Below are 16,382 nucleotides of genomic sequence, written 5' to 3' on the forward strand. Positions count from 1 at the left end.
GGTCTCCACGAAGCCGCGGGAGCTTGGACTGTTTTCCACTGCTGCCCTATCAGTCAAACCACAGGCCTTAAACCCAGTATAAGCACAGGATTGAGTTGCAGTCTGTTCTGCTAGTCACGCACATGCAGCATGCACACACTCACACAAGCTGCACACAAGATCAAGGTGAGTTTGGGGTTTGTAGTGTATGGCAGTGGTAATAGGGAGCAAGATGGTGTGTGGTGGTGGTGTGTGTGTGTGTGTGTGTGTGTGGGCATGCTGCATGGTTGTGTGTGTGTGTGTGAGAGAGAGAGAGAGAGAGAGAGAGAGAGAAAGAGAGATTGAGATTCTAAAATTACACTTCATTATTTTCTCAGGGAGCTAAGTTGACCCAAAAGACACAGAGCATTTTGCTCTGAAAAATATAAGTAATTTGATTTGGTATGAAAATGTTTTGTGTGTAAATTGATCGCACTATTTTGTCTTTCCGTTGTTCTCGTTTTATGGAGAAAAAGATGGATTCGAACCTCCATATAACCCCTAAAACAAACCAAACAAATCCCTGGCATTTTCTGTTGATGTACTCCCCCAACTGGCGCCTATAGTGTACTGCAGCCTTCTGCTAATCTGGCTCCATCCCGTCCAGTCTGCCAAATTTAGAAGCTACATCAGTCTCTTAAGTGAGTCACTCATAGCCAGTATACAAACAACCCCAAGCCACGCAGCAACATCAAGTAACAGATTTGCAGATATTTAGCAAAATTATGATTTTTATGCTCTCACAAAACCCACACAGCACAGACTGGACATATTTCATGAATAAATAAATATATGCATAATGCTCTCCCATCCCATCCCAAAAAAAAATTCACTCTGTGTACCACAGAAATAAATAGGTACTAGAGTGCACTACTGAACATTTGTGAGGTCAATCAATGTTAATTAAATACATTCTAATTCAAAGACCCAGCAGGTAGGCTATTTGGCTACAGTGGTGCATTTGTAACATGAAAATCCATAGGATACAGAGTGTCATTCTTAATTAGGTTAGCTACAAATAGTTTTATATGCCCATTTTTTTTCACCTTGCCATTTTTGTTGTTAGTTTGCTTATTTATTTTTGGTCACGTGAATATTTCATGATTATCATTTTATCAATCAACTATAACATACTACTTCCATTATGGTACTTATAAATTAGCCCATTCACAGTGGTATGCACTAATGAAGTAATTAGTAATACCCCAGTGTATACTGTACATATACAGTTATGCCCATAACACTGTGAGAAGGTGACTTATGTACTGTACGTTCTCACTAATACATACTTGTGTGTGTTATGTGTTGTATGTGTGTGTGTGTGTGTGTGTGTGTGTGTGTGTGTGTAGGATCATGAAGTTCCATGTAGCCAAGAAGAAGTTCAAGGAGACACTGCGTCCTTATGACGTGAAGGACGTCATTGAGCAATATTCTGCTGGCCACCTTGACATGCTGTGCCGAATCAAGAGCCTGCAAACAAGGTGAGGATGCTCGCTCTCTCTGTCTCTCTCTCTCTCTCTGTCTCTCTCTCTCTCTCTCTCTCTTCTTCTTCTCTCTCTTCTTCTTCTCTGTAACATTAATTACAGAACATCATTCACATAACAGTGTTTGGCTGTGGGTGTGTTTTATCTGCAGGCTCTTGGTAGCGTTGAGGGTTGCTCACATACTGTTGCAATCAAAAACACAAATACACACACACACACACACACACACAAACAGTCAGGAAGCGCCAAACTCAGAAGGACACACACGAGAAACAGTAACTAATACCATTTATTGCAGCTGAGGAGAGATATCATGGAAGAACTCCTCGGGAGGTTGTGTATGTCCTGTCCATGTGCATTCTGTCCCTTTAGGTGAACTGGTGGATATGTCTACATTTGCCTGATTTCTGCTGTGGTGAAATTACATGTGTGTATGCTGTATGGGTGAGGCATGCATATATGTGTGTGTTCGTGTGTGTGTGCGTGTTCATGTGTGTGTGTGTGTGTAGGATCATGAAGTTCCATGTAGCCAAGAAGAAGTTCAAGGAGACACTACATATGGACGAAGGGCGCCATTGAGCAATATTCTGTTGGCCACCTTGACATGCTGTGCCGAATCAAGAGCCTGCAAACAAGGTGAGGATGCTCGCTCTCTCTGTCTCTCTCTCTCTCTCTGTCTCTCTCTCTCTCTCTCGCTCTCTCTCTTCTTCTTCTCTCTCTTCTTCTTCTCTGTAACATTAATTACAGAACATCATTCACATAACAGTGTTTGGCTGTGTGGGTGTTTTGTCTGCAGGCTCTTGGCGCGTTGAGGTTGCTCACATACTCGTACGAAATCAAAAACACACAAACACACACACACACACACACACACACACAAACAGTCAGAAACGCAAACTCAGAAGGACACACACCGAAACAGTAACTAATACCATTTATTGCAGCTGAGGAGAGATATCCTTGGAAGAACTCCTCGGAGGTTGTGTATGTCCTGTCCATGTGCATTCTGTCCCTTTTAGGTGAACTGGTGGATATGTCTACATTTGCCTGATTTCTGCTGTGGTGAAGTACATGTGTGTATGCTGTATGGGTGAGGGCATGCATATATGTGTGACTCGTGTGTGTGTGTGTGTGTGTGTGTGTGTGTTTTGCATGTGTGTATATGTGTACACATTGGTATGTGTTGGCATACAGTATGTGGTATATGTGTGTGTGTGTGTGTGTGTGTGTGTGTGTGTACAGGTGTGTGTGTGTGTGTACTGTATGTGTGTACAGGTGTGTGTGTGTGTGTGTGTACAGGTGTGTGTGTGTGTGTGTACAGGTGTGTGTGTGTGTGTACTGTATGTGTGTACAGGTGTGTGTGTGTGTGTGTGTGTGTGTGTGTGTGTGTACAGGTGTGTGTGTGTGTGTGTACAGGTGTGTGTGTGTGTGTGTGTGTGTGTGTGCACAGGTGTGTATGATGCGTGTCCCGTGTCTCCCCTCCTGCAGGCTGGACTGTATAGTGGGCCCCCAGCAGGGCCTAAGCAGCAGAGCCAAGACCTTTTCCTCTCCCTCACTGCCTCTCTATTACAGCCATGCCAGGAGGCAGTCGCCGCATGGGTCAGCACACACACACACACACACACACACATACACACACACACACACACACACACACACACACACACACATACACACACACACACACACACACACACACACACACACACACACACACACACACACACACACACACACACACATATCCAACATCCTTTTACACTACTCACTGACTGTGTGTAATCATGCATACTCCCTAACATCTCATCTGCCGTTTGGCAGAAAACAAACAAGTGGTTGTGCTCACAAACATAGCTCCCAAAATAAATATATATTTATTATATTTTGAGCTGTGTTACGCAGTCGCTGGTTCAGAAGCACTAATGCACTGAGTGCAGTTATATCTGGCTTTGTTTTGGTTGATTAATTAGTGTTCGAGTGTTTTGTTTTGAAATAGAAAATAGTATCATTATCTCCTTCTCCATAACACAATTATTATTTATTTTTTTCTAAAAGGTATCACATAACAAAATAAAGCTTTGCATTTATAATTGAAAATTATCTTAGCAACAATTGTTAACAGCAACATCATGTCACTACTAGGGCTGTCAATCGATTAAAAAATATAATCTAATTAATTACATACTCTGTGATTAATGAATCTAAATTAATCGCATATATAATTTTTGCTGTGAAAGTATTTTAAATATTTAAATTCAAATGAATCATTGAATAATCAGCATTAGTGACATTAAAGTTCAAAGACTCTTTTATTATTAGTTTCACTGTTCAAATAATTACCATAATAATCTATGATATGACCTAATATGCTGAGGAAATAAATTCAAAAGTGCTTAGGGAAGAAGTTTTTTTTCACATACAAGGCATTTCAGGCCACAGATATAACCTAGGGGACACAATGAAAATAAATTAACTCCCTCAATGTCAACACTTATTTCTTTGCATTGATGTGCGTTCTAGAGTTGATGAACTCCGTGATATGCAAATCCTTGCTGCAGACATTGCAGAGGACTTTATTTTCAACACTTTATTTTTTATCAACACCATCAGGCCGTTTTTTAAAAGTAAATGTTCCAATCAATGATCCAAGCAGCACGTTTTCTTCTCTCTCCTTCATATTACAGTCTAAATTTTACTGACTAGAACGGCTCGGGGTCAAAGGTCATACGGAATCGATTAATCTGCACTATTTTTTTTAATCAGTTATTTTTTCTCAAATTAATTAATCGAAATTAATCAGTCATTTTGACAGCCCTAGTCACTACATATTATTGCTGCAGTGAGATGCGTGTGAAAGTTAAAGTCTGCAATTCAGTTTTCTTTTCAAAAGAGGTTGTTAATCTCAATTTCGGGTCTCAGTTACAGTCAACTCCCAACCAAATGGCACTCATTCCCGTGCACCTGAAGCGCCATGTTGACTGGCTGGCATTGTTTACGTCTCGAGCCGAGCCACTGCGTTTGTTTACTGTTTACAGAGCCAGGGCTGTGTCCAAACACTGGAGTATTTTGTTTAGTGCAAACAACTGAATGGTCAGCTAGAGCAGTGGTTCTCAAACTGGGGGTTGGGACTGGGGGGTCATAAAAATATTGGAGAGGTCGCGAAATGGTTTTTAGTCAAACGCTGACATAATGCCTTTGATGTTGATATAGCCTACCTATGAGAGAAGACATTTTCATCCTCTGCTTCCAATGTCCTTCCGCAACATTTCAAAACCAAATTCCGCTGGTTAGAGAGATGGGGGTCGCGAGACTTGGCCCATGTTTTTTTTGGGGGGGTCGCCAGACAAAAAGTTTAAGAACCACTGAGCTAGAGGATCGTGAGGAGCAATCTTGACTAAATAAATGGGACGAGAATTGTAGACTGTGAATGAAATGGATGTGCATGATGGAATGATGAGATCTTTTTCAGATTCAACTACACTGGGAGTACCCCCCCTTCTCTAACTGCATGCTTTTCTTTTTTTGTCATTTTCATTAGCAATGTCCTGCACAGTACTGACAGATATGAATGTCCATAACTGGTCACATTTCCATCTATTAACACTCAATCTCTTTTTCCTTATACTAGGTGTCCTTCTGCTAGTGTTCAACGTTCTGATTTTAATGTTGTGGGTTCTTCTTCTTCTTCTCTGGTAGATTGAATAGTAGTTGGGGTCCTGCTGCTCTCTATCAATCAGTCTTCTTACCTCTCTCTTTTCTACACACACACACACACACACACACACACACACACACCACACACACGTCTCGTCTCCTTACACGCTCTCCCCCATGGCTCTCTGTCTCAGGGTGGACCAGATCCTGGGCCGTGGACAGATCCCGCTGGACAAGAAAATTCGGGAGAAGCTGCTGTCTGACGGGGACCTGCTGGAGGACGTCAGCATGCTGGGCCGTGTGTGTAAGGTGGAGAGACAGGTCAGTTACTGGGCCGCGTGTGTAAGGCGTTCTACATACTCGACACACCCGACCGGTAGCGCGACACCGTGACGTCAAAATGACGTAGATCTTGCTGGCGCGCCAGGATTTTAGCCAGGTAAGCGAGGTAGCGCGCCACTCATTTTTTTTTTTCAGGCCCGAAGCGACAAAGCGGAAACAGGAAGATGGACTAGTTCGAGGGCAAGCGAGAGTTGCAGTGTTTGTTACAGTCGTGAATTTGTATTAGTTTAATAGTTTGCTGGATAAGTTAAGAAAGTTACCAGCGAGAGTTGCAACACATGGAATTAAGAGGAAAGAATAGAAACGATTTATTTTCAAACAAAGGATATCTATTAAGGCCTGAACAAAATCTCTTTCCACTTCAGGAAATTACACAAACTCAGCCAGCTGCTAGCTAGCTAGCTAGCCAGCTAAGTAAACTGTTTAAAGTATGAAAATTTCCCTCGGGATGACTAAAGTATCTATCTATCTACTGTATCTATCTATCTATCTATCTATCTATCTATCTATCTATCTACCTGTGCGCACACCTTGGAAACTAGATGATAATGATGGTGGTAGTTGTGAATAGTAGCAACCAAAGTCTGAAGTACCATCACAGAGGCTAGCTAATAGCAGAGCCCGTTTACATTCTCTGCTTCTAGTGTTTCTTAATGCAGCTTCTTCTGCTGTGTAACGTAGTTAGCGTTAATCTTTTCACAACAGCGACACCTCTGTTCAGGAGAATATTGCAACTAGTGTCGTGACCACGACGCGCGAGTATAAATGGTTACGGCGCTTCTGTGACGTCACATTGTCGCGCTACAGGTCGGGTGCGTCGAGTATGTGGCGCACTGTGGATTTCAGTATGTGGATTTCACTGAATGTCACTGTCTCTCCCTGTAGGTCCAGTCCATTGAATCCAAACTGGACTCTCTGCTGGACATCTACCGGCAGGTGCTTCACAAGGGCTCGTCCTCGGCCCTCACCTTGTCCTCACTGCCCTTATTCGAGTTCGAGCCGACCTCCGGCTACCCCAGCTCCATCCTCAGCCGGGACCTGTCGTCCACCTCCGGCCAAGTGCCGCGCTCGGCCAGCTCCAACCTGCACCGGGGCCTCCACATCATCCTGGCCCCCAACGAGCTCAACCTCAACCTGGGCTCCTCCTCTCCGTCGGGGCCGGCCCCCTCCCCGAGCCCGGGGCCCTTCAGCCCGCAGCCGCCCACCCCAGACAGCGTGTCGGCGGCCAGCCCGCCCCCGATGCCGCTCACCCCCAACAGCTTCTCGGGGATGGGCCACTTCTCCAGCCTGGGACGGCCTCCTCCGCACCCGTCCTCGCTGGTTGGCGGCGTCGGCGGGATCCCCAACACCCTGATGCAGCAGCAGCAGCAGCATCTCCCGGGGGCGCCGCCTCCGCTGCCCCCACCGGCCGCCCACACGCCGCTGCTCGCGCACAGGGCCGCCCGGCGGGACGGGGTCTCCGGAGGGGGGGACTTCTCGCCGCCCTTCCTGATGGGGGTGCGCGAGGAAGGGGAGGAGGCGCTGGGCTCCGGGCTGGGCAGGCCCCCGCCCCCACAGCACCACCACCACCACCACCCTCCGCACCCCCAGCACCCCCCGCACCCCCAGCACCCCAAGGGCCGGCTGAGCACCAAGGAGGATGGCTCCTGGAGGAGGCACATGAGCCTGGAGATGGACCCCCTGGCGCCACTCCAGAGGAGGCCCGTCTCGGGGGACCAAGGCCTGGGCAAGTCCCTGTCCGTGCAGGACCTCTTGGGGACGGGGACGGACGTGGACGGCCACCCCAGTCTGTCGTCGACCTCCTCCTCCTCGAGCAGCAATGACTTGAGCAGGGGCCTGGGGGAACCACTCTGCGGGAGGGGAGGTGGTGGTGGTGGAGGAGGAGGAGGAGGAGGAGGAGGAGGAGGAGGAGGAGAAGGGTGGGGGGAGACGGACCTTTTCATCAGCGATAAGGACCTGGAAGCCCCCGGGGGGGCGTTTGACTTCCTGTCCCCAGGGACAGAAGAGGCCACGTCCTTCTCCTCCGAGCTGCTTAGAACGAGCGCAACGGATCCCCGCGGCTCCAGCCACAGCCTGGCCAGAGGTCGGGGAGACGCTGGGCGCGGCAGCGAGGAGTCCCTCAGCATGCCCCATGTCCGGCTAAAATAAACACGCGAGACCGCTACGCGCAGGCCGGCCACATGCGAACACAAACCTTTGTTTTTATTCTACGTTTGTCTTTTTTTTTTTTTTACAAAAAACAGGGATAGGTTTTGGGAGGCATAGGTTTTTTTTAAAAGATATGTGTTAGCCAAGTATTTTTTTTTTTTTTCTGGTTTCACAAATGTTAACTACTTTTTTGAAGAAAGGACAAGAGTTCCTCTACTCCTGATTCTACTGCATGTTTCTTTGTAAGAAATTATACATGTATTTGATGCACTCATGGGTAGAGGACGTGGGAGGGTTTCTTTTTTATAGGATACAGTAAATGTCAATGTATCAGAGAACATCATTTTGGACAAAACCATAAGCCATGACCTCAACACTGCATGCACTCCGCATGGATCCTTTCAGCTAGAGCATGACATTCATACAAAAAAAGTCAACATACCACAATGCATCAGAAAGATATCACCTCTGCAGCTCTATCACTGCAGTCTACATGGATAGGGGCATCTTTATTTGCACGTTAACTGTATTTTATGTAAGAAAGGTCACGTTACATTATACTTACAAGTGCCGGACACGATGAGAGAGACATCTCTGCTAAATACTGTATTGTATAGTTTTGATAACCAAACTAAGTATTTAGACGATGAAGACATTTTAGCAACTTCAGGGGTGTCAGCTTCTGCACCTGGGTATGTCCTGTCTTTTCAATGTCAACTGAATGTTGTCCCCACATAACCGAAACATATAACTCCCTTTTTAAACCATATGTCACTCAAAACACATACGGATGTAGTTTAACAAATCTAGTGATGGTAGTTAAGTTAAATGCTGCTTGTTACTAATGAACTTGAAAAAAAAAAAAAAAACGAAACTCTAAAAAGACTGAGATCTTTCTATGAGGGAGAAATTATAACCTAAGATGACATCCTTATGTTTGATTCAAATGCAGTTGCAGAACCGACAACTAGAGAACACTGTTGTTTACACTTGTGTCCTTAGAACGTTTAGCTCGACTAACTCTACGGCTAAAGTGGAGCAACACCAGTTGAGTAAAACCCAGAGAGTGGTGTGGTCTAGTTGGCACAACATGGGATTTCAAAATGGCAGAGTTTGACTGGTTGCTGCACAACCCATCCCTCCCTGATTGTTTTGAAGGTATAAAAAGATAACTATGTTTAGCTAGGTAGATAGATAAAAGAATCCAGCCAGTTTATCAGACCTTATTTAGACTAATTACAAAATACATAACTGTACTGCATATTTTTAATGTCACTAGAAGTTACTATTCTTTATGATTTATTTTACTCCTCTCGACTAAGTACATCCTGTATCAAGCCCGCACATTTCCCTCTTATTCTGACGATAAAGGTACGATTTAAATACCGCACAATCACAATGAAACTATGAACCGTACAATGGCACGTCAACGCAAACCATGAGTTGGACTGGACATCCACGGCTGGTGGCAACTGCACTGTGTAAACTTCCGAGTACAAGTTGAGGCATGCAAATATGCACATAATATTGTACGCACAGAAATGGTGCCTTTCTTTCAGCCTCAACATCAACCTTCCTCAGCTGAAAATGGGACGATCTCACACACAGACAATCTCACAATGCACCCATCTTTAGCCAACAGTGTTTGATAGCTGTTTCAGGATGTATAATAACACCTTTCTTCCCTATCCAGGATTAAGCCACGGCAAGCAAACGGGCCTTTAAAATGTTTCCTTTTGCTATCACCACCATGATTTTTTTTTTTGTTGCCAATGTGTTCAAGTCCCAAGTTTCTTTAGCGATATACAGCCTGTTACAATACAGAGATGCAAATGAACTCTTCTCATACTGAAAAGAATAACACATTTAAAAAGTGTAAAAATAAAATAAAAAATAGTCTGCCTCCGTGTCTGTGTTACTTTTATTGAGTCCCTTTGTGTGTTGTAATTATTTGATCATATCCAGACTTTAGCATGTAGCTAACCTTTTAGTTAGGCGGAGCCAGGCTGAGTTAGCCAAGGAACAATGAGAAGTACAGCGTGTGAGATTATCAGATCTTTAATAGAATGGTTAGGTCATTAATCTACAGGAGAACTGCAGGGCACAAAGAACCATATCCATTTAAAGTACACGAGTGCTAGTGCAAAAGACTCAAGAGTGGAAAGTGCTACGTCAGATTGAGCTAAGCTTTGTTTGTTCCAGTATTTTCTCTCTCTTTTAAAGTGCACAAAGAGCATGCATTCAGCTTAAACAGTAAAAGCTTTTAACATTCAACGGGATAAAACCCAAAAAAGACCAGATTCAAGTCAGCAAGTTATGTTCAAACTATGACTACTTAACGTCTATTAAAATAAGTGCTATCGGGGATATAGTGGGTCACGATTGAACAGTGGTCGACCCCAGAAAGAGGACAACGTTGACCACCCGACCTCGTCACAGACTACATATAGCTTATATACTCTTGAACAATAAACGCATGAAGAACTGGAAACAATGTTACACAAACAACACTACGAGACTAAACTACTCAAACATTGAAACAAGTGTGTCGCCTAAAGATGGTCATTGTCCGAGCAGTTAACGTTTTGGTCAAGTTAAGGTGTGAGTAATGTGGGTTTCTTTTTTTCCTTCTTCTACTCTTGCGATGCATTGTGGGAATTAACCAGCCTTTATGGATGAGGGGAGGGGCCGGCTGGGCGTTGTCGTTCGTGTTGCCGCTGGTGACGCAGGGCGGGGCGGCGACGCACAACGTTCATTTGTTCTTCTGGGCCTTCTGGGCGGACTTGGTGACTTTGCCGGTGGTCGCGGCTTTCTTCTCCACGGCCTTGATGACCCCGACTGCCACGGTCTGGCGCATGTCACGCACCGCAAAGCGCCCTGGGGAATGAAAGGGACGATGTCAGAATCAGTTTTATTTGCCAAGTATACTTACAGTACATACACAAGGAATCTGACTTCCATAGGTGTTAACACTATACATTCAACAAATAGAAATGTAGTGGTTTACATTCAGTAGACAAATAGTAATATAGACACATACTGTACAAAAGAGACAACAATGTACATATAGGCACATATCAACATAATATACATATATTATGTAGTGTAATTATGTTAGTATTATTAGAAACCTCAGGGACACCTTAGTAATGGGGACCTACATGATGATCTTATAACACATTCATAAGCACTGAAAAAACTAAATCAATGGGCTACCGCCGGGCTACACCAGGCGTGCAACTCAAACGTTCCGTTGGCAGAGCACAAATATAGTTCTTAGAAGACTAATTCCAATTTACACACTGCTATCACGATTATATTGAACACAATTGTTGCTGTATACTCTCTGTGAACAGAACGTTTCATTTACAATGCCTGGTGCAGCCTGTCTGTAAAAATGAACAAGGTCTATCTGGCATATTCTCAAAGTTAAGTACGGTCATCGTCAGCACTCCATCCAGCTTCTATTACTTACACCCAGAGATTATCGACAATCTTACAAATATCCAGATTTTGAGTTTCATTGATATTCAAAATGCATTGAAACGCAAACCGTCAGTAGTCCCCAAAGAACTGAGGCCATGTCAAAACTGTAATGTGGACTCAAACCAGTCAAGTAATCTTGTAGCTTTGGCTGTTGCATACTATCAGTGTATTGTTCTTGTTTAGAGTTGTTGACATGGCTTAACTATAAGCAGTAAGATTACTTTACTGAGTTACAGTGAACGTGTTTGAAGAGACTCTTTTTCCATATGAGTTAACTTCCTCTTTAAACCAGGAGCTCACGCCAAATAACTTACCCAGAGGAGGATACTCGGAGAAGCTCTCCACACACATGGGCTTGCCGGGGATCATGTCCACGATGGCGGCATCCCCAGACTTCAGGTTCTTGGGGTTGTCCTCCAGCTTTTTGCCTGAGCGGCGGTCAATCTTCTCCTTGAGCTCTGCGAACTTGCAGGCGATGTGGGCAGTGTGACAATCCAGGACGGGAGCATAACCAGCGCTGATCTGACCGGGGTGGTTCAAGATGATCACCTGGATTTGTAGAAACACGCAAATGGGTCAGGGCTCATCTGGGACCTAATGTTTGTGTGGACTTTAGAAGTTTAGAAGGACTTTAGAAGTTTTTTTAGAAGTTTTTTTCACAACATGACTCTGAGAGTCTGTCAAAAACTATGTTAGAGTAATTAAGGGCGTTTTTCACAACTGGCTTGTTTGGGAACAGTTGAATTGGAATATGTGTAACACAGCAACTCTGTTTCAGGAAACAAAACAAACAGACAGACGCCAGCAGCCCATTTTCAATAGAACTCTGAAGAGGTGTGTTAAATCTGGAACATATACAGTTTGAGTCGGGTTTGAGTCGGTACGTCTTCTGTTGTATTTTAGGGAAGCTGTGACTGACTGTTCTTCACGAAAAACGATATAACTTAAAAGGTTTACAAAAGCCTTTGAAAGGTACTTACCGGTAAGTCATTCTAAAGGTGTTGCTCACCTGGGCAGTGAAGCTGGCGGCCTCTTGTGGAGGGTCGTTCTTGCTGTCCCCGGCCACGTTGCCGCGGCGGATGTCCTTGACCGACACGTTCTTGACGTTGAAGCCCACGTTGTCCCCGGGCAGGGCCTCGGACAGGGCCTCATGGTGCATCTCCACCGACTTTACCTCGGTGGTCACGTTCACAGGGGCAAAGGTCACCACCATGCCAGGCTTCAGGACGCCAGTCTCCACACGACCCACAGGGACGGTTCCAATGCCTGAGGGACAAAACGGGAAGAGCAGGTCGGTCCAAGCACTAACACAGCAAGACATTTTTGGCTACTTTCCTTAGACAAACAAGATATGCTTCTACTATTCATACTAGAGTACATTACATACTGGATATAATCTATTACAAAGCCATGTATGTGACTCCTCACTGAGAAACAAATTGAGAATAGTCACATTGTCAGTGAAGTTTTTTTTGCAAATAAACAGCAACTCATTGCACAGCTGTTATGGATCCCCTCCCCCTTTGTCTTTCAAAACTTTTAGCTTTTTTAGACAGTATAGGCTACAGTATAATTTCTTTCACTTTTGTCCTAGAGTTAAAAATAATATGACAGCTGCTCAGGGAGACATCAAAACCATCTCCCGCTACATATCTTAAAAGAGAACGAACAGAAAACACACACAAGCCACAGCTTAATCCTCGCGCCTCTGCTGTGAACTAAGAATAGCCACCACAGACGCCCGTCTGCAGACGGAACCTCAACGAGCTGCCACTCATCCGCTCCCGTTGCTCCCCCCACCCCCACCCTACCTCCGATCTTGTAGACGTCCTGCAGAGGCAGGCGGAGGGCTTTGTCGGTGGGCCGTGATGGGGGCTGGATGGCGTCCAGGGCCTCCAGGAGAGTGGTCCCGGAGGCGTTGCCGTCCTTGCGCGTGATCTTCCAGCCCTTAAACCAGGTCATCTGCAGGAGGGGAACGAAACAAGACCGGACAGGGATACCTGCTGTCAGCGCTTAATGCGGGATTATTCCCACGCACACATGGTGGCTAATTCATTCAGTTAGGGGATATGCTTGCTTAGGGGGACTGTTAGGCCAAAAGAAAATAAATAACGTGTCCTGGTGTACTACTAGCATATGGCACTGACTAAGGTAGAAGTGACAGTGTTTCCCAGAGAATTGAATTCCATTTCTGGTGGTTGGTTTGCAGAATTAACTTGAATGCAACAGTTTTTAACAAATTAGCACAGCTGGTTATGATGCTAACCAGATTTAAGCACAATTTAGTACAACCTGGAAAATCATTGTGTGGTGGTCAATGTTGATATTGTGGTGGGCCGCCACAAATAAGTCAATGTATGGGAAACACTGAGTGACAACAAAAGTGCTGATATATAAGTTTTTAGCAATGTTGTCTGGCAATTATATGATCGATTCCAAACGTTTGCCCAATAATACCCACTAATACCTGAAATTCTTAAACTTAATGTTACTTAATTTCAAACTTAATGTTTCAGTCCTAATAATAATTTATACTTAATATCCTGTCCAATAAGGGTAGCTGTAAGTCTAATAAGTCTAAATAACACTAGGTACCTACCTAGTGGATCATAGTCATTGATGTGTAGTCATCAAGAATAATAATCAATTTGTCGATAAACTTTTAGACACCAACATTGATTGGTTTTGAAAAGATCAGACCAGCGTGCTCATTGGACAACTAGTGACCAGGTTTAATTCTCATTGGTAGTGATAGTGAGGTGTTGTGATGGAGTACTCACGTTGGGGCTGGGCTCCAGCATGTTGTCGCCGTTCCAGCCAGAGATGGGCACGAAGGCCACCGTGTCCGGATTGTAGCCGATCTTCTTGATGTAGGTGCTGACCTCCTTAACAATCTCCTCATAGCGCTTCTGGCTGTAGTTGGGCTCGGTGGAGTCCATCTTGTTGATGCCCACGATGAGCTGCTTGACGCCCAGTGTGTAGGCCAGCAGAGCGTGCTCGCGGGTCTGACCGTTCTTGGAGATGCCGGCCTCGAACTCGCCCACGCCGGCGGCCACAATCAACACGGCACAGTCCGCCTGCATGCAGGATGGAGAACATGAGAACGTGCCCACATTATACAAGTATATTATTTTCAATCCACTCACTAGCATACTTTTTTAATTTGCTCAACTGATTTAGTTGTTTATGCATATGCACAATCTATTGTGTAAATATTTTCTCTAATCATATATGTCCATATTCTATAGCCAAGGTCTGCTCAGTTTATGTGCTTCAGACTATTGCATAATAAACCATACTTAGTAGGCTACATTCACATCATAACCTAAACAGTCCATACAGAAATATGTTTTTTTTCTCCCATTATGATCTGTAGCGCTATTAATGGCCATCAAACCTGAGAAGTGCCAGTGATCATGTTCTTGATGAAGTCCCTGTGCCCAGGCGCATCGATGATGGTGACGTAGTATTTGCTAGTCTCAAATTTCCAAAGGGAGATGTCAATAGTGATGCCACGCTCCCTCTCCGCCTTTAACTTATCCAGGACCCACGCATACTTAAATGAGCCTTTCCCCATCTTGAAAGAGACAGAAAAACACATGTTTACTTACTTACCAGAGGATAGACTTACCAAAAACAATAATGAAAAGTTCTATGGTATTTTTCGACACAAAAACTTCATATCACTGTAAAAGATCAGTGTTAAAACATGTCGTGAAAGGTGAATAATACTGCAGGTAAAGACATTGCTGTCGGCTGATACGAAATACATCACCATAGCCTACCTCGGCGGCCTCCTTCTCAAATTTCTCGATGGTCCGCTTGTCGATGCCTCCGCATTTGTAGATGAGATGACCGGTGGTAGTAGACTTGCCCGAGTCCACATGGCCAATGACTACAATGTTAATGTGAAGCTTTTCCTTACCCATGTTTAGTTGCTGGGACTCACACTGCTGCTATCGGATCTAAACAAGGAACAAAATATGAATTATTAATGTCAGCCATTTCTAATGAATGAGCCAATTGTCCGAGGTTACAACCAGTTAGTGTATGCAAATTTAATGTAGCCTAGGTTACAGGCAGTGGCAATTTGAATGTGGCGGAATTTAAAACATAAGCTAGGCTACTGCACGTCCTTGAGGGGGTCAAGATAATTAGGCCTAAGTCATGGACATCAATTAAAAAATAGAAGAACCTGCGAATATTCTGCTATACAATGACCCACCATAATAAAGAATAGTCTAATGGCTATTAATTCACTATTCCATTAACGAATTAACGAATAAGTTTTGTACACAAAGACATTGATTGCAGTAGGCTTGTCTAATTCGGTTACTTGGCACTTTATGCAAATCTAATCGCAATAGGCCTACATAGATATATGCCGGCGCGTGAACGTATAACGCTATTTGGCAAGTAGCCAGTAGCCTAGTGTCTGGTTAACAGAGCAAACGATGCCTTCCCATTATTTCGTCAATGGACCACAGGCCTCGCATCGATAGCTCGCATTCTGGGTTACAACTTGGCTATCCGCATTGCCATAATACATTTGATGGCCCGAAAACGCGCCATTATGAGACAGAGAACACGCACGGGGAATTAAAATTTCCGACCGACTGCAAATCCCTTCGGCCGCCGCGCCATGTTTCTGTCATCCGTATTCAAATGTTGCGCAGCAATGTCACAAAACTGCATGTCCACCATTTGAGCGCAATTAATTGGTGCTAATTGATATGACTCGTGTAAAAACAAACGGTTTCGTTGATAATATGCGTTAAAGCTTCGTCTGAAGGTCACGATTCGTTTCTATATCCCACCTTGGACAAAGTCCCTGCAGGTCGGTCGGCCGGTGGAGGCGGTCTGTTTCCCAGGGACGCTGCTTCGTTGTCTCAGCTACTGTAGCGAGGGTGCAGTTGTCGTCACCGAAGAGCTGTGAACCTCTCTCATCGCCACACAGAAAAAGGGAACTGCTATTCATGTTACATCCAGCAGATGGCAGCCTAGAGTTTGTAATCACCGTATAATCGCCGTCTGTCGACACTCCAAAGAAATGTGATGCTTATGGAAAATGGGAAAATGAGAATGATTCCTTCATTGGTCTGTGTGTAATATCCATTCATATTCAGATATATTTAATTTTAATTTAATTTAATTAATTATAAAATGATACGATGTACATCTTCATCTTAATAAGAATTAACCAGATTGTTTCCTGTATTCTTTTCTACAGTAGGCCTAGGCTAGTGTCCG

General features: G+C 44.3%; 2 protein-coding genes across 3 annotated transcripts in view; one reads left to right on the top strand and one right to left on the bottom strand.

Moving 5' to 3' along the window:
- kcnq5b (potassium voltage-gated channel, KQT-like subfamily, member 5b) overlaps positions 1–9,058 on the top strand; it is a 160,718-nt gene extending 151,660 nt beyond the window's left edge. The window contains exons 12-15 of one of the 2 annotated variants that reach the window (XM_048247236.1): positions 1,368–1,499; positions 2,991–3,101; positions 5,351–5,477; positions 6,384–9,058. In XM_048247236.1, coding sequence (XP_048103193.1) covers positions 1,368–1,499; positions 2,991–3,101; positions 5,351–5,477; positions 6,384–7,646 — 1,633 coding nt within the window. In that variant the 3' untranslated portion in view covers positions 7,647–9,058. The remainder of the gene's footprint in view (positions 1–1,367; positions 1,500–2,990; positions 3,102–5,350; positions 5,478–6,383) is intronic. The other variant, XM_048247237.1, reaches the window with a different exon arrangement.
- A 630-nt stretch (positions 9,059–9,688) lies between these two features.
- On the bottom strand, positions 9,689–16,101 carry eef1a1b (eukaryotic translation elongation factor 1 alpha 1b). Its single transcript, XM_048247259.1, has 8 exons — positions 15,950–16,101; positions 14,918–15,097; positions 14,530–14,709; positions 13,913–14,209; positions 12,944–13,094; positions 12,142–12,398; positions 11,447–11,681; positions 9,689–10,523 (listed from the first exon to the last, which is right to left on the bottom strand). The coding sequence occupies exons 2-8, from the start codon at positions 15,059–15,061 to the stop codon at positions 10,399–10,401; spliced, it is 1,389 nt and encodes a 462-aa protein (XP_048103216.1). The 5' UTR covers positions 15,062–15,097; positions 15,950–16,101; the 3' UTR covers positions 9,689–10,398.
- Positions 16,102–16,382: the final 281 nt, after the last annotated feature.

This window comes from Alosa alosa, chromosome 7 (assembly GCF_017589495.1).
Source record: "Alosa alosa isolate M-15738 ecotype Scorff River chromosome 7, AALO_Geno_1.1, whole genome shotgun sequence".
In the NCBI taxonomy this organism is placed as follows: domain Eukaryota; kingdom Metazoa; phylum Chordata; class Actinopteri; order Clupeiformes; family Clupeidae; genus Alosa; species Alosa alosa.

Excerpts from the sequence above, each read along its gene's own strand:
- eef1a1b (XM_048247259.1), bottom strand. The coding sequence starts at position 15,061 with ATGGGTAAGGAAAAGCTTCACATTAACATTGTAGTCATTGGCCATGTG. Across the intron at positions 13,095-13,912 it reads TGCTGGAGCCCAGCCCCAAC|ATGACCTGGTTTAAGGGCTG; the intron begins GTGAGTACTCCA and ends CCCCTCCTGCAG. Across the intron at positions 12,399-12,943 it reads GGACGTCTACAAGATCGGAG|GCATTGGAACCGTCCCTGTG; the intron begins GTAGGGTGGGGG and ends TTTGTCCCTCAG.